Source organism: Euleptes europaea, chromosome 9 (genome assembly GCF_029931775.1).
Source record: "Euleptes europaea isolate rEulEur1 chromosome 9, rEulEur1.hap1, whole genome shotgun sequence".
Taxonomy (NCBI): Eukaryota; Metazoa; Chordata; class Lepidosauria; order Squamata; family Sphaerodactylidae; genus Euleptes; species Euleptes europaea.
The window spans coordinates 19052902-19071295 of NC_079320.1; the positions used below are offsets into that span (position 1 = coordinate 19052902).

The 18394-nt window shown below is 40.7% G+C and overlaps 1 protein-coding gene and 1 non-coding gene across 2 annotated transcripts in view; both read left to right on the top strand.

The window, feature by feature from the left end:
- Positions 1 to 11079, top strand: part of SMARCAD1 (SWI/SNF-related, matrix-associated actin-dependent regulator of chromatin, subfamily a, containing DEAD/H box 1) — a 44825-nt gene extending 33746 nt beyond the window's left edge. Inside the window, exons 14-24 of the mRNA XM_056855476.1 lie at positions 1775 to 1850; positions 2729 to 2864; positions 3957 to 4094; positions 4431 to 4526; positions 4734 to 4851; positions 4999 to 5120; positions 6080 to 6268; positions 7248 to 7366; positions 8441 to 8623; positions 8911 to 9020; positions 10863 to 11079. Coding sequence (XP_056711454.1) covers positions 1775 to 1850; positions 2729 to 2864; positions 3957 to 4094; positions 4431 to 4526; positions 4734 to 4851; positions 4999 to 5120; positions 6080 to 6268; positions 7248 to 7366; positions 8441 to 8623; positions 8911 to 9020; positions 10863 to 10924 — 1349 coding nt within the window. The 3' untranslated portion in view covers positions 10925 to 11079. The remainder of the gene's footprint in view (positions 1 to 1774; positions 1851 to 2728; positions 2865 to 3956; positions 4095 to 4430; positions 4527 to 4733; positions 4852 to 4998; positions 5121 to 6079; positions 6269 to 7247; positions 7367 to 8440; positions 8624 to 8910; positions 9021 to 10862) is intronic.
- Positions 11080 to 17005: 5926 nt separating this feature from the next.
- On the top strand, positions 17006 to 17077 carry TRNAE-UUC (transfer RNA glutamic acid (anticodon UUC)). Its single transcript has one exon. It is a non-coding gene; the product is annotated as a tRNA-Glu (tRNA).
- The last annotated feature ends 1317 nt before the right edge of the window (positions 17078 to 18394 follow it).

Consider the following 18394-nt stretch of genomic DNA (forward strand, 5'->3'; position numbering starts at 1 on the left):
TTCATAATATTGCACTTTCCCGATTCCCCCACAAAAGAAATGATGCTGTGTTTGCAATATCAGATGTAAGGTGCAGTGTGTGTGTTACTGTCCCATGGGTCACCCACAGAGCTTCCATGGCAGAGCGGGGATTCAAACCTGGGTCTCCCAGAACCCTAGTCCAATACTCTAACCACTGCTGCTCATTGTAAATTGGGATTAACCCCATGTCCTATTACATTGCGATCTTCATGCGCTCCCGTGAGAAAAAATCCTGCTACCATTATTCAAGGATAATCTAGCCCAAACGGATGTGGGCCTAGTGCACTACCTACTAAGCGACAGTAACGCACATATAACACTGATGGTAGCAAGATTCTTGGAAACCTCTCCAGGAGCTCTGCGCCAAGCTCCCCCCACAGAGCTAAACTCTATTAAATATACTACATAGCACTTTAAGAATCACATATTTTAATTATTTTATTGATATTCTATCGTTTAAATACTGCATTTTAATGACTGACTGAGGTATTTCATCATCATTAACCTTTAATAGGCATAGTTCAAAACATCTCATACTGATTCTCACAATCAAAATCAAATCACACCAACCCAAGTTGAACAAACCAGGGCCCCTATCAGATTCAGAAATATACAGAATATATAAAATACAAAAAAATATGGAATATATAAAACATACCACATTATTGGAATTAAGCAAAAGGTTAAAGACTAAGGTATTTAAAAGATCTATGCCAATAAAGGTTTGAATATAATATAATTGAGATTAACATAATCAATATAAAAGTTTAATAGAAATGGAAGTGTTATCAGCAAGTATCACTTATTATGATCATCTGTTAATTTTGTTGGCTGCAAACTGATTTTCAAAAGCTGTAATAAAAGATGTATGTACATATCAAATGATGCTTAGAAACAAGAATATAAATAAGAAACATAGTAAGTTAACCAGGTATACATTAAATCAGCATTAATTAACATGAAATTGATAGCATTTAAAAAACATTTTAAAAGCATTGGGAAATAATTTAACCAAAGACCTTCTAAAAAATTTTTAGCTTTTCAGTTAAAAGCAAAAACATGTGCAATGAAAGGAAGTGAGGTCCGTAGAGCAGTGGAAGCAGCCAAGAAAGCCCTTATGCTGGTTTCGAGAATTCAGATATTCCCAGTTGGGGCTTCCAGTAGTAAAGTTTGTATGGCTCCCCTCAGAGCATGAACTGAAACATGTTCTAGGCTCAGTCTGTCTTTGCTCTCATTTTGTTAGTCTGTTCAAGGTTAGCGAAAGCTCAGAGGGTTAAAAGCTGTGAAGTTAATAGCATTAGTTTAATAGCATTGCTGGTAGCAAGCAAGACCTGGGCCCTTGCCTGTTTGTTATTTGTCACAGCATAGGGGTAAAGAGGGAGAAAGGGAAATAAAGAGACCAAACCAACCACCCCTATGTCAGTCTCTGCTGAAGGACCACACAAGACAGCCTTGCTCTTCTAGTGTTGCCCTTATGATGACAACATGTGCTTATGGTGTGGTCACAGGCAGCCAGTACCTGTTAATAGGCTGCATTGAAGAAGTGCAGCTGCTATCGATCCTTGTGGGTGCTGCTTTCCCACCTCTGTTAACTCCCCTACTAGGGATGGCGAGGCCTTTTCCACACCATGGGGAATGGGTTGGCAAAGGGCATTTGTTCCAGCCGTGTTGGTCTGTTGCCACTTCCAGCTCCTCTTCCTATGCGCCCATCCCCTTCCGATGCCTTTTTAAAAGCTTTTGGATTTTCTTCTAGGTTCTCAAGAAGATAGAAAGCATCTCCGAATGGATATCCATAATAACGTCGTTGATTTTAATGTGATCGTAACAACGTAAGTACATGTATTGTGTGAAGTGTGGTCGTTTTCTGTTTAACAAGGGACAGATAGGAAAGCTGGAAAGGAACATCTGTCTGTATAAAAGTCCATTACAAACACTCCGTCTCATTTTAGTGTGACCAAGAAACAAAACAGGAATAAGTCTGACTCTCCTTGGTTAAGAAGACCAGAGGCAGAGAGCGTGTTTAGTCCCCCACCCAATGTAGTGATTTCTCAAGGGCGCACCGCTTCCTTTATTTTCTATAAAAGGGAATGGATATCATTCACTGTTATGGGGGAAAGGTGCTGTACTGGGTAAAATTGTTGTAGTGAAAGAAAAACCTGCCCTCTGCGCTTGTAATGAAATAATGCAATAAAAACCTCAGTCTGGATCTGGTTTTAAATAGCATTTGCTTAAAATGCTGAGTGTTGCTTTACAACGGCAAGTAGTCTTTACAAGAATGCAATGTTCTGTTTGAGGGGTTAGTTCAAAGGTAGTCTTCCATGTGCTGGAAGGTGTCTCCTGCTCACTGCAAAACCGTTCCCTTTTTTGGACTAGAGTGCTGCCTGAGGAAAATTCCTCTGCTTGCACAACCCCTTGCAAATATAAACGCTTAAGAACCGCTGTAGTTTCATCCTGTTCTGGCAATGGGCGAACTCCTTGAGGACCTGTGGGACCTGTGCTCATAGCGATTTTCATTTTACTCACCATTCTGTGCTGCTAACACAGTTTTAAGTAGCTGTTGCCTTGAGAAAAGGAATAGATGAAAGGCACCTGAGTGGAAAGTGTATCACTGTATTATGTATATCTGCTATTTTTGCTATCCTTGTGAATGTCAAAACATATTGTTACTGTAAAAGAGATAAATGCTTATAGTTCACTTTGTTGGTAGGTATAACAGTGCAATCAGCAGTCCAGAAGACCGCAGTCTGTTTCGCCGAATGAAACTTCATTATGCGATCTTCGATGAAGGTCATATGTTAAAAAACATGAGTTCTGTACGCTATCAGCATCTGATGACAATTAATGTAAGAATTTGATCATCTTATTCTCAGCACTTCCCCCTCTAGTGTTATGATATATTTTAAAATTTATAAACTCTTGCTTTTTAAACGGTTTTTTAAGTTCTAAGAATGAGCAATGACGTTATATTACAGCTTTGCTTGTCACTTGGAGGGCTGCTTAGTTGTTGTAGGTATTACATTAATAACTGAGGAAGAAAAGCTAGCCTTGTGGCCTGGATATTGTACAAGTATGTAATCTAGTAGTCTAAATGGGTAGTTGAGTAGTTAGCCATAGTTGGTTTGAATCTTTGACACTTGAAATGGCTTTGTAATGATGCGAGGATTTTGGCAAATCTACTTCTCTTATGCCGCTATCTTTTCACCATTTTATCTGAAACAGAACTTTGCACTTGTATGTTCTGTTTCAGAAGCACTGTATTCCTGCTATTCCTGTCATCATCTTACCTGAAGCGGCTTCTTGATTCACTTGAGTCCAGTAGCACCTTAAAGACCAAAAGGGTTTTTGGAGTATAAAGTTTCAAAGAGTCAGAGTCCCTTTGGTTAGACCTGACGAAGGAAGATTGATTCTCAAAAGCTTATACTCTGAAAATCTTGTTGGTGTCTAAGGCGCTGCTAGACTCGAATCTAGGTTGTCTACTGCAGACCAACCCAGCTACCCACTGAAACCATCTCCTTGATTCGCATAAAGCTAGACAGAATGTCCCTAAGACACAGCCCAGTGATTTCCTTACCACATTATCTGATAAGAGGATCAAATTCCTGAACAGTGAGATGCAGCTTGTGAGTTGGATCCAGACTAAACAAGCGGTTTCCACCAGTCCCCTCTTCCTGCTGCAGCACTCCCCCGCCCACAGTGTCATGCCTTGGGATCCCCATCCCCCCTAGAGCACCATTTTGTGGAGATCAGTGAGCTGCAGTGGGAAGAGAAGCATGCAAGTTGTGTTCTGCTGGTGGGAAATTGAGGCTGGAACTAACCCTGTGGTTGCAGTGCCATTTGTAGGAGTTGCTTGAGGGTTTTTTTAATGGGTGATTTCATTATTATAAACGTTAACATTCGTTTGGGGTGTTTTGCTTTTTTTTTAATTATAAAAACAGGCAAAGCATCGTTTGCTGCTGACAGGAACTCCCGTTCAAAACAATCTTCTAGAACTTATGTCACTCTTGAATTTTGTCATGCCACATATGTTCAGTAGTAGCACCAGTGAAGTCAGGAGGATGTTCTCTTCTAAACCGGTAAGTATACACTGAGTTAATTTTTATTGCTGATAAATCTAAATTCATGTCTGGTCTTTTAATGGAAACTATTCTATATCACGTCCTCAGACAAACAAATATGTGTTTCAGAAAAGTCACCATACAGTGTTAAAACTTTTAAGACCTAGTTTTCCTATTTTTGGTTAGCAGGTCTAAACATTTGGGTAATTATAGCTCTTCACAATGATATTGGGCACATCTTGGCTCAGAGCATTCGGACTGAAGCAAATGCTGAAACTGTCACAGATGTTAACATACTTTGCTTACATCTTCTATAGGAAGTTCACTTTATACTTTTAAAATTCTTTTTCCTAGAAAGCAGCTGAGGAACACAATGTATATGAAAAAGAGCGAATTACACATGCCAAGCAGATAATGAAACCATTCATCCTACGAAGAGTTAAAGAAGAGGTATGTCTCTGTATTTTAACCTGGCTAGCCTGCAGTGCTTAACCACATATTAGTTCAGATGTGTGTTCTTTTGAGTAGGATTTGTTTATTTGAATGCATCTGTATCCCACCTCTGTACCCTGTTAGGGCCCTCATCCTGCCTCAGGAAGGGTTAGGCTTCAGGTATAAGCTTAAACTTCATTTAAAATTGTTGCTTTGGTCCATCAGGTCCTTAAACAGCTACCGCCCAAAAAAGATATTGTCGAGTGGTGTGAAATGTCTGAGAAACAGGAGCAGCTGTACAAGAATCTCTTCAACAGCTTAAAAAGGTCTATTGACAGTCAAGGTATGCAAAAAAAAAAATTCTTCTCTTTTTATCTCATGTGGTATCAAACTGAAAAGCTAAGTTCTTTTTAAAAACCTTAAATTCTCATAGTGTTTCATTCAGTGGTTACATTTTGTTTTATATCATTTGTTTTGCTTCTGGTCATAGAAAAGAGTTCAGAAATGGGCAACGTCATGATGCAGCTAAGAAAAATGGCCAACCACCCACTTTTGCACCGCCAATATTATACACCCGAAAAGCTTAAAGTGATGTCACAACTCATGCTCAAGGTAAGATGCTGGGTTTAAATAATACAATAACGCTTAATGTATTTTAATTCTGCTATTAGGTGTGTGTGTGCCGTCAAGTCACAGCTGACTTATGGCGACCCTGTAGGGTTTTCAAGGCAAGAGTGGTTTGCCATTGCCTGCCTCTGTGTGGACTGAGAGAGTTCTGAGAGAAGAAGAACAAGAGTTGGTTTTTATACCCCGCTTTTCTCTACCTTTAAGGAGTCTCAAAGTGGCTTACAATCACCTTCCCTTCCCCATACCAGACACCTTGTGAGGTAGGTGTGGCTGAGAGAGGTCTGAGAGAACTGTGACTAACCCAAGGTCACCCAGCAGGCTTCATGTGGAGGAGTGAGGAAACCAACCCGTTTCACCACATTAGAGTGCGCTGCTCATGTGGAGGAGTGGGGAATTGAACCCAGTTCTCCGGATTAGAGTCCATCACTTTTAACTACTACACCACACTGGCTTACATTATTAGGAATAGGCTTGTAATTATACAATATACCAGTGATTCACCTGTCAGTCCAATATTAAGTGTGCTCGAACCTTTAGTTGTGAAACCTAAATATCTGCCTAAGAAATTATTCTTAAGAGTAAAGGGATTGCAGATTTGGTGCCCAACAGCAGTCTTCTGGTTTAGAAAATAAGCTGATGGGGTTGTTCATTGGAGCTACTGAGTATTTATGGATTGTTTATTATTTACTGAATCTATAGGTAACTTTTACTAGTAAGTTCTTACGGACCTGCTGCTCTCCTAAATGCATGTGCAAGCTGAGAAAGACAAAATAAGGGGCTGTATGCTACTAATAACATTCATCTCCAATTCCTCGCTAGCTTTGTTCATCTATAAATCAGTTCCAGCATTATACCGCTCAGTATTTTGTAGCCCTGTGTACACCTCCGTGTTCTTGGTGGTACCTTAATATTTTGTGTCTGCTTGTTTTTGTTTTGTTTTTTAGGAACCTACACACTGTGAGGCAAATCCTGATCTTATATTTGAAGATATGTCTGTGATGACAGATTATGAACTACATTTGCTTTGTAAACAATATGTGAATATCAATGACTTCAGACTAGACATTGATCTGATTTTGGATTCTGGAAAATTTAGAATACTGGGACAAATGCTTTCAGACTTTAAAGAAAAGGTTTGTTCTATAAATATCATTTTCATTCCACAAATGACATGTCGTACATGTAAAAAAGCTGATCTGTACTGTTCTGGAATGTGTTTCATTGTTATAAAACCTGTAGAAAAGCAATTTAGTATGCTAAACTGGGATGTGGGAAACTCTGTTTGGCTGTGAAGGCCAAGTGTAATAGGGCCAGTATAGATGTAATGCTACTCAAGATTAAGGGAACAGGGCTGTAGGATTTTGCACTCTTTCTTTCACATGTGAAATTTCCTTGCCTCCCCTCTGCTCACTGTAATTAACCTAGGTTAAAATTCTCATTGTTTGTTCCTGCCCAAGGGACCACTCACCTTATATCCCTCAGGGTTGCTAGACTGAACTGCCATACCAGGTTCCTTGGAGACCATAAAATACATATTAACAAAAAATAAAAAAATAGCAGCATATGTTGTTAAGCTATGTTTGAATACCTTACTGTCACTGACTTTAAGCTGAAATGCAGTGGTTTGCTTAAAAAGATTTAAGATCTTTTCTTTAAAAAATCCCTTTGTATTTCAAGTATTAAGTATGTGACTGGAAAATTATTAAACATATTTAAGCAAATAAGTATTCGTCAGATCTCGATTTACAGCCCCAAAGATTTGCAAAACTTCTTTGCTGACATTTGTTCTCACATTGTGTTGCTGTGGTAATTTGAATGCCATTGTGGAGTCCAACCCTGCAGTATTTTTCTTCTGTGTTACATTGTACTGACAATACAGTATTCCCCAGGACTTAAGCAAATGGGTAGCCCTACTTACACAATGCTCAGTATGGATGTGGGAGTTCACTCTCTCTCTTACTCTCTCTCCCCCACACACTCACACACCAAATTTGAGCTGACTTGGTTGTCCAAGTATCTGAACCTTGCATCCAGGTGGCATGTGTGTAGAAACCCAGCTCTATACTTTTGTTCACTTTTTTGGTGACATTTTTGTGCTCTTTGTTCCATCAGGGTGATAGAGTGGTACTCTTTAGCCAGTTTACCATGATGCTGGACATTCTAGAAGTTTTTCTAAAACAGAAGCAACTTCGATATCTGAGGCTTGATGGAAAGACGCAGATTTCTGACAGGTCAGTAAAACCTGGTTAATACACAATAACGACTTCATTAAGCTCAGGTCTGGTCTTGTGAGTCTGGCTTTTAATATTTGTTGAATATTAAGTAAAGGAATTTTGCAAAAGCTCAGGTTTTCTATGGTTTCACAAATTGAAACACTTAAGTTAATTATTGCATTATTGTATTAACCTTCCATGTTGAACTAAATTATTTATATTCTGTAACTTTTAGCTGCCTTAAGATAAAGGTAAAGGTCCCCTGTGCAAGCACCGGGTCATTCCTGACCCATGGGGTGACATCACATCCCGACGTTTTCTAGGCAGACTTTTGTTTTACGGGGTGGTTTGCCAGTGCCTTCCCCAGTCATCTTCCCTTTACCCCCAGCAAGCTGGGTAGCTGCCTTGGATGGGTTAAATGCATAGGATATCTCTGTATAGTTGGGGAAGGTTTAAAATTCTCCAGTTCATAAGGAGCTCTGTATTTTCAAGTAAGTTGAGTAATTTCAAAATGTTTATAATGTATATGATTATAAATGATAGTACATGGAAAGCATTACGATGTGTAGCAGTATAGAAGGCTAATAAAGGTAATAAAAGGAATTCTCTGACAGTGAATATAGTGATCACCACTGGTATAGATGGCTTTAAGAGGATTAGATGAATTAATGGAGACTAAGTCTACTAAGTAGCTACTAGGCATGGTGACTAAAGGGAGCCTCTGTGTCCAGAGATAAACCTGTGCATACCCAGTGCTTGGAGGCAACATCAGGAGAAGCCTTGGTCTCTGGGTCCTGTGTGTTGACCCTCCAGGGCAGTTGGTGGGCCACTGTGTGAAACAGGATGCTGGACTAGATCCATCTGGTCTGATCCATGCTGGAGTAGACCCGCTGGCCTGATCATCAGGGCACCTCTTGCCTGAAAAGTCTGGCTTCTGTTAGATCTTTGATGGGCCATTTGCATGTATAGTCACTGCTGTGGTCAGCTAACAAGCACTCATGTATGAATCTGCTCCTAAGGTCTGACCAAACAGTGAAGGGAACAAAAGAGACAGGTGTATTGATTAGTTTTCCTTTCTTTCTTTTTTCATAGGATACATCTGATTGACGAGTTCAATTCAGATATGGGTATCTTTGTCTTCTTGCTTTCAACTAAAGCTGGAGGACTAGGGATTAATCTGACTTCGGCCAATGTGGTCATTCTCCATGACATTGACTGCAACCCTTATAATGATAAACAGGCAGAAGACAGATGTCACAGAGTAGGTCAAACCAGGTGGGTTTTTGTTGTTGACAAATGTCGGCAGTTGCATATGATGTGGCTCTTGTGTTGCTTGCGATGATTGTAGTGACCATAGAGTTTTAAGGTGAGAGAGAATACTTACTTTGACATTTTTCAGAATGCATGTTAGTTGAGGCATTATACTCACAGCAAAAAATAATTACTGTTTTCGACACTTACTATATAGCAACGTGAGGTTAATTGGAAATAATAGTCCTATGATTAAATCCAGCATTTGATTTTCAGAATTACGTAAATAGGATTTTGTTGTTGTTTTTAAGAGAAGTGAAAGTTGTAAGACTCATCAGTAAAGGGACAATAGAGGAATCCATGCTCAGAATCAGTCAGCAGAAGTTAAAACTAGAACAAGATATGACGGCAGCAGATGCAGGTAAGTTCTTATAAGGTGCTTTTAAATACACTAAATTATAAAAGGCAGCCATGGGTTCAGAACTGTATGAGACAAGAAAAACAATGTATATTGTGCCAGAAAGCTCATGTTTAAACAGTTAACTAATATTTTTATAAGGAGACAAGTCAGGGAACATAATCTACAATTCAAACTGATCTCCATTTAGCTAGTGTTAGTCAATACATTGTAGAACAAATAGTTGATCTAAACATTCGTGTACTTAATTCAGTGTATTCAGAGAGTCTAAAACTGGATTCTGAAAGAAGAAGAATAAAAGACAGGGATTTAGCAGAGAAAGAAATATAAACAGTTCTTTGCAACTAATATTTAGAAGTATACACAGTTGCTCAAACCAGCATGCCATCTGCTGTATCATGTTGGCCTTAAATATGTTACATTATCAGTTACATTAGGAGCTCTTTCTTTCCAGTTGTGAGTCGTTTTTTCTACAGGAGAGCATCAACATATATAAGCAGCTAAAAAGTAGGTCTTACTGTTTTGAATTTGAGGTCCTTACCATGTATATACAATCTTGCCTTTGTAACGGTTCAGCCAGGTGCCCCACAGTTTCCAGCTTCCACATTTTACTCTTTAAGTAAAATCCAGTTTTACTGCACAGCACTCTCCCATAGTAACAACAATAATGAAAGAAATTCTGAATCTGTGGCTTATTGGGGCCAGACCGGAGTTTGAGGGTTGCCAGTTCCAGGTTGGGAAATTCCTGGAGATTTGGGGGTAGACTGTGGGGAAGGCAGGGTTTGGGGAGGGGAGAGGCCTCAGCCAAATATAATGCCATAGAGTTCACCCTCCAAAACAGTCATTTTTTCCAAGGGGCCAGATCTCTGTCATTTGGAATTGAATTGTAATTTTGGGAGGTCTCCAGGTCTCACCTGGAGGTTGGCAACCCTGGGCCTGGCAGCAACCTCTGTGTGACTTGATACCATCTGACTTGCATGTCTCAACCAGGCCTGTCTGCTTGCTACTGTTCAACAGAAGCCACCCTATGAAAGCCGCTGTGGTGTAGCAGGTAGCTTCAGAGTAGGGTCTGGGAGACCCAGGTTCAAGTCGCTTCTTGCCATGGAAGCTCACTGGGTGATTTTGGGCCAGTCGCATACTTTCAGCCTAACCTACCTCACAGGGTTATTGTTAGGAAAAAAAGGAGGAGAGGAGAATAATGTAAGCTGCTTTTGTTCTCACTGTGGAGAAAAAATGGTATACAAATGAAGCAAATAAATGATAAATATAGCTGAAGATGGGAGGCAGATAAAAGGTAGGTTGGTGAATGGCTGAGGAGAGAATGAGGCAGGAAAAGGGATAAGAATAGGGGGGCTGCCAGGAGGAGGGAAAAGAGGAAAAACTGAGGTGCCCCCCTCCACAAGTCTTGGAGGGTTCTCTACCATAGAAGTGGGCCTGGCTCAGTGGCTGGCGCCACATAACTGGGCCATAGTTTTTGTAGGTCAAAGCTGCTGGGGGAGAGGGAGTGCTGAAGACAGAGGGGCAAATAAATGTAGTTTGGGTGGGGGAGTGTTTCTTACCTTCTGGGTGTGTAGCTACTGTTATTGGGGAACCTGAAGGGTCATCTGACATGGGTGTCTGTCCATGGTTGATACATAGAAGCTTAACTTTAGTGTCCCTGGGCCCCTATATTAAGGCAGCATGTATATCTACTCAAGAGTTATGGAAGCAGTTTTAGCATGCGGTGAAGTGAAAGGCTTCTAATGGTGTTTGTTTGTTTTCAGAATTGCTTAAAACCGTGAAATGTTGCATAAAATGTTTCTCACCAGTACAGCTCTGATGGATGCTTTTTTCCCCCTTTTGCAGGAGAAGAAGGGGCCATCCCAGCAGATATAGCAACATTATTAAAAACATCGTTAGGTCTCTAATAATATAAAGCTGAACGTTGTAGATATTTTTTTAATTTGAGAAAAAAATACAATGTGGTGCTTCAAGAAGTTTTTATGTTATGACAATACATTTGTATGGACATTTATAACTTTTTGTAATTTCCTTGTTGTATTGCTCATGGCATAGAATCCCCGTCCCCTTACTGGTACTCGAAGCGAAATATGGAGATGCCACAAAAAACGTAGTGCATAAAATGCCACTTAAGCTCTATTTACCAAGGCAGTTTTAAAACAGGGACCCAAGTTTTAACTAAACTGCCGATGCTTAAAATTGTTCCATATTTTTGTAATTATTTCTACCTCCAAATATATATATAGAAGCTGTCTATTTCACTGGATGTGTGGTTTTTTTTACATGTGCCTTATTTGAAATGCCCATTATTGTTGTCTCTTTGCTTGTTTTTATTTGAAGTACTGTAATGTTTTGTATGAAACTGTTCGCACAATAAAAATGAAATCTTAACAGTTTTCTAAGCAGGTGATTTGAAATTCTTGGAATGACACGGGGGTTGAATATGAAGAAGAAGAAGAGTTGGTTTTTATATGCCGACTGTCTCTACCACTTAAGGGAGACTCAAACCGGCTAACAATCACCTTCCCTTCCCCTCCCCACAACACACACCCTGTGAGGTAGGTGGGGCTGAGAGAGTTCTATCAGAGCTGTGACTAGCCCAAGGTCACCCAGCTGGCTTCGTGTGGGGAAACCAACCCTGTTCACCACATTAGAGTGCGCCGCTCATGTGGAGGAGTGGGGAATCAAACCCAGTTCTCCAGTACAGACTCCACGGCTCCAAACCACCACTCTTAACCACTACGCCACACTGGCTCTCCTTGGGAAACACAACAAAATAAACCAGAGAACCAAAACAATGATTTTTTTCCTTTTTATTTTTTTTATAATTTTTTTATTGTTTTTTCAAAAATATTAAACACAAAGTTTAACAATTGATATAAACAGTAAAAAGCAAAAACAAATAGGAAACATTGTTAAAGATATATTATATATATAATCAAAAAGTATGTTGACTTCCTCTACACATCCCTCCATCTTGTGATTGATTAGTAATCTCTTTTGCATAGAATTCTAATCCTGATATTACCAGAGAAAAACAAAGATTAATAATTAATACTATCATGAAAAAAAAAAAGAAAAAGAAGAAAGTTAGCAAATCTCACTAATAATAAATGGATTAGAATAGTAGGAAACATTTAATTACTTCCATTAAAAATTAATTATTTTGTGAATCCTCCATTTCTCCCAAACACTCATTTAATACAAATTATATTTCTAGTAGATTGATATCATATATAGTTCTATTTCCATTAAAGCCAAGCCTTTTAACCGGTTCCTTTTTAATCCCTTCCAAAAGAAAAACTAGACTCTTTTAAATCAGTCCCTTTGTCCGGAATTTCCAGCATTTTCTTGTCCTCCTCATTAACAGTAAGCATTGAAGAGCATCCTTGGAAGATGTTGGTAGAGTTTCTTCTGCAGGTAAATGGTCTTGATAGTAGATCTGCATTGCAATTTCTTCCATCCCAAAATCAAAGAGAAATCCCAGCAGCTCCAGTTTTTCTACCCATTAAGTCCTCCAAGCAGGTGTTGAAAAGTTCATCAGGCAGATTGAAGAGACAGAAGTCAAAGTCACTCACATTCAGATCCGTTATTGTCAGCTGGGTTATTGCAGTTTGTTTATTGTAGTTCTCTTGTTTCCTTTTCAAGATTCTTCTGTTCTTCGTCTCTCTTGTCAACTAGAGGGCCCTCTAGTATCACCTCTGACCTCATTGTGATGATTTGGGTTTTTATGTCTTTAAGATCGTCTATGATGATGTCGTTTTTGGTTGATAAGTTGATATTGAATGTTCATCGAAGCAGAGAATTGTTCCAGCTGTTTAGTCAGATGTTTCATGGTTGCTACTTCTGAAAATTGATTTTTTCCTTTTTATTATTCTACTTTTTTTTTTGATAGAGTGAGAGAGAAAAGAGCTGGTATCCTTCAGGTCAAACTACACATGACAGGGAATGTATGGATACTGCCAACCTCTGCATCTCCTTCCTGCCACTCTGATGTAACTCTGCTGCAGTGATTATTTGTTCTTGTCTTTCTCCTGCCTAGTCACTAGTTGAAACTCAGCCTATAGTTGTCATGGTTCCTGGGTTTGTGCTTAATAAAAACTAAATCTGATGCAAGCCCCTCTAGGGTGAGTCTGGGCTGGAGGAGGGTTCCTTGAAACGGATCTGAGAGCTTCCGCAATGCTTGCGTACGCCAGCATCTTTTTAAGAAGGGCCCCCCACCACCGCACTGCCAACTTGCACAGGCTTTCCTTCCTGTTTAGTTGTTAATTTAGGAGATCTCCTGCTGAGAAGCATCTTTTTTCAGAACCAAGCACAGCGGTGAGACCATGGGAGCACATCTTTGAGAATCTCCTTATGAAGACTTTGACCCTCTGCCATCTCTTCTTCTGCAACTGTTCTGCAGTTATCGGCTCAATTCAGGTTTCCAGTCCGGTAACCATAGTACACAAATCAAACATGATCGATCTTAGGACCCTTAAAATTAGAGTAACCCTGTTTAATTGCATTCTGACTGCAATAGATAGGAATTCTGCCACTGATAATCTTTTCATTTGTGTGTGAGTGTGTGTAAAGTGCCGTCAAGTCGCAGCCGACCTACGGCGACCCCTTTTGGGGTTTTCATGGCAAGAGACTAACAGAGGTGGTTTGCCAGTGCCTTCCTCTGCACAGCAACCCTGGTCTTCCTTAGTGGTCTCCCATCCAAGTACTAACCAGGGCTGACCCTGCTTAGCTTCCGAGAAAAACATAAATAAGAAACCACAAATGTGGATGGTCTATCAGAAAGTTTAGAAATTAAGACACCAGCAAATGAGCTCACAATAAAGACTAAAGGATAACACAGGTGGAACAGACTGACATTACTCCCACAAAAACCTATTCTTTCAGATATTTATTTATGTTATTTATAGTCTGCCTTTCTCACTTGAACTCACAAGGCAGATTACACATAGGGAGTCAAGACAATCCACCGATGGGACATTCAATAAAAATGCAACAGGATTAGGGTTGTAGAACCAACCAGAAGCCTAAGAACTGAAGCAAAGCATAACTATTAACATGACGCATTAACTGATGCAAAATTCCATAGTAGAATCCTAATTTCAACAAGCTATACACAGTAGTATAGACCACAGTCTCTATCTAATTTTTCTAAGTAGAGGAATTGGTTTAAATCTTTCTTTTTTTTGCCCTCAAGTCACAGCTGACTCATGGCGACCCCGTAGGGTTTTCAAGGCAAGAGACATTCAGAGGTGGTTTGCCATTGCCTGCCTCCGTGTCACACCTCAGTATTCCTTGGAGGTCTCATACAAATACTAGCCAGAGTCAGAGCTGAGAGTATGTGACTAGCCCAAGGTCACCTAGCAAGCTTCCATGGTGCGAGTGGAGATTTGAACCTGGGTTTCCCAGGTCCTGGCCCGACAACCACTACACCACACTGACTTTCTGCTTAAATCTACCCTCCAATGAAGCTGAAGGTAGGGTATTACATTCTTTTATGAATTTTGTACATAGTATTTAGAATCATAGAGCTGGATCACCAGGGTCATCTAATCCAACCCCCTGCACAATGCAGGAAATTCACAAACCCCTACCCCCACACCCAGTGACCCCTACTCCATGCCCAGAAGATGGCAAAACAAAATCCTCCAGGATCTCTGGCCAATCTGGCCTGGAGGAAAATTGCTTCCTGACCCCGAAGTGGCGATCAGCATTTTCCTGAGCATGTAAGAAAGGGCTACGAGAGCCAAACGCTGACACCACCCTTCCTGCCCTCCCTCTCATGATCTGCCTAAGGTCATAGAATCAGCATTGCTGACGGATGGCCATCTAGCCTCTGCTTAAAAGCCTCCAGGGAAGGAGAGCCCATCACCTCCCGAGGAAGCCTTTTCCACTGAGGAGCCACTCTGTCAGAAAGTTCTTCCTGATGTTCCTAATGTCGGAAACTTTTGATTTAATTTCTAGTTAAAGCACTTTACAAATATCCATTCCTATAGGACTCGTGAGCTTCTCAGCTCAGTTTCACTGAGCCTGCTTGGACTCAGTGCTGGACTTAGTTGGACCTGGTACCAGGAAATAGAATAGGTATGAGGGGAAGGGGGCATTAATTTTGCTGTAGTTCTTTAACTGCCCCTTTTTGCCTTGGCACACATATTTTCCTTGCATAGTCCTGCAATGCATGCAGCCATACCAAAAGATTTCCACAATAGTTACCTGATAAATGGATAGCTTGGTTAAATAATTTTGGGAGGGGGCTGACTTAAAAAAGTATTGAGAACCACTGTCCAACAGAATGGTGGTCATATCTGTGTCCTCCACAAGATGGCAGCATTAAAATTGAAAGAAAAGTGAAGAGTCAAGAAGCTGCTGCTAATTTATAAAAAGTGGTACTCCAATACAGCTTGCATTTTGAAAATGTAAGCTAGCTGTAACTATAGAAAGGAGGCTAAACCAGCTGTTGCTGGTACTAACACAACTTAAGTCAATGCTTAGAAACTGGGTGTTCGGTTTTGGTCGGCCCAGACATCCTATATGTGCAAGCTTGTAAAGCCCTTCAATTATGCTGTTGAATGTTTGCTGCTAAATGTGCGGTCTCTGTTTCAGATGCACGGCCTTCGAGCCTGTGTAAATCTCAGACCTGTCTTGGAAGATACTGAAACACAACTTTCAGGCCCTCTATAGTTCCAGCAACACTAGAAGAAGCATAAAAGTCCAAAGTTTACATCTGCGCTTGTGTACAACTTCCTCTCTTGCTGATACTATCTATAAGCCAAGAAGTTTGGGGAAGGGTCATCGCTCAGTGGAAGACTGCATGCTCTGCATGCAGAAGATCCCGGGTCCAATCAAAGGTAGCAGGTCTTGGGAAAGACATTTCTTGCCCCAAACCCTGGAGATACACTGCCTGTCAGAGTAAGCAATACTGATTTAGTGGATTTTATTCAACAGGAGGCCCAGGTCCAGGAGCACACCAAACAACAAATGAGCTCCTTTGGGGGGGACTGCAACCACATCCAGAACGGGATAACCTGTTGCTAATCTGCTTGCTAAATTTTATCTGAAGAAAAACAGTTCATAGCTAGGGTAGCATAGGGATTAAGAGATGTGATTTTAGAAGGCCACTGGTTTAGATCTCAGACCACAAATCCATTAGGTAGCACAAATTCATTAGGCAATCCATGTTCTCTCTGCCTCAGTCCCACATCTACAATATTGGGAATAATACTGATCCTCCTTACAAGCTTGCTGTAAGGATTACTGAGATAAAGTAGGGAAAGTGCTATGAAAATGGAAAGCATTATTCAGTATCAAATGGGAATCCCACTCCTGTTAGAATGCAGTCTGTTACAGCAAAACAAGAAGAGAATCTTTATGTTGGCGATACTTTAAGCGGCTAAGTTCCAAGTGATGGAGGACTCAAGCACAGGCTCATCTTGTGAAACGATGACCTGCCGAGCCTCTCAGAATCCAGTCAAGGCTGCCGCACACTCTAGATCTGCATAACTGTGTCAAGCAGCTCCTTAGCCTTGCCTATTACCGTCTGACAAGTTTATGAATTACATATGAATTCCTTTGCCTTGCCTATTACGGTCTTACAGGATTTATTAGTCACCGTTTGCTTTTAATCCAGCTATTCAAGTGCTTTCGCACTTTTCAAATACTCTGCACTTAGAAAGGTGCCATTGCCAGTAAAAAAAAAACAATACCAACAATCACTCGGTCCTTTCTTCACACTGATCCTTGCTACCTACGACCTGTCTTTTTCTGTACATTAGCATTTCTTGAGGCATTGTTGATCTTACAACCACAAGGAAACCCTTGTTTATTACACTGTTATCCTGTCCTTCCTTCAAGAAGATTGTGTGGTGTATATGATTCTCTCCGCCTCCATTTTATTCTGTCAATAAACCTGTGCTTACACATAAATAGCCTACATGTGAGTAGGTGCTGTGGAACACAGGCAGGATAATGCTGCTGCAGTCAGAAGGGAAGGGGCTGTGGCTCAGTGGAAGAGCCTCTGCTTTTCATGCAGAAGGTCCCAGGTTCGATCCCTGGCATCTCCCCAGTTAAAAAGACCAAGCAGTAGATGATGTGAAAGACCCTGAGACCCTGGAGAGCTGCTGCCAGTCTGAGTAGACAATACTGACTTTGATGGACCAGGGGTCTGATTCAGTATATGGCAGCTTCATGTGTTCATGTGTCTTGTTTGTGGGCTTCCTAGAGTGTTTGGCCACTGTGTGAACAGACTGCTGGATTTGATGGGCCTTGGTCTGATCCAGCAGGGCCTTTCTTGTGTGTACGTATCTCAACTATTGGAGCATCCCCCTTTATCATATCAAGAGCTTACATACACATGTACCCAGGGCAATTATTTTGGGGACCTTCCACCCTGTGTCAAGCAGGATCCGAGAGTCACAAAGTAGCAGCCTATGACTTAAAAGCATGTTGCTGAGTGCATCTCCAGCAGTTGCCCTGAGGCATCATGTGTGGTTGCATTCCTGCACTCTATACCACGAACTACAAGCTCATGTAGAACATCTATGGTTTGAGAAAGAAGGCTTTTTCAGTGGAAAAAAAATGACACCTTGGAGAAAGTGCAAAAATTACACACTGCTGCAAAATCCATTTTTTGGAGAAGGTGGTCGTCAGGTTCCAGGTAGTCCAAGCCACCTAAGACTACATAAGATAGACCATCTTATAAGAACTCCTCTGGATGCAGAGAAGTTACAGCCTGCTTATAGCTTTGGGATAAAGCCTACTAAGTCCCTTCCCTTCTTTGTCTTGGCTTTTTACAGCCTATGTACAACCTTAGAGCTATGAACAGAAAATACTTGAGTGTACCATAACCTTCAAGTTTCTCTTCACCCCAGCATAGGGCCTCATATTGTGTGTTTTTTCCAAACAAGATGTTCTTTTTTTTCCACCACAAGCAATATGTTCTAACCATTTTCATTTCCCTGTTGATTCTCCCTGCCCAGTTCACATATTTCTTTATATCCTGTTGGGTCTGCTTTCCCTCTTGGTAATTCTACAAGGCCTCATAGGGACTTTTGCCATGGTTTCTCTTTTCATTTTCAGGTTGTTCTCAGGTAGAGAGTGGGCTTCTGGGACACTGTCGTTTTAAGAGCCACTATGTGTGAATACTAAACATTATCACTACAGGCAATTTCATTGCTAAGGCAAGTCACAGTTAGACACTTGAGAAGGCTTTCTCAGCTATAGTCAACCTTTAAAAACTTTGAGGGCTTTGTGTGCCCTGATAGCAGTAGAAGGGTGGGCAGCATTATGTTCCTATTTAAGAAGGTAATTCCCAGGGGAACAGTCACTAATACCACCGCTCAATAGGATCGTATTTTGGATTCTCCTTCGGAGGAGGAGGA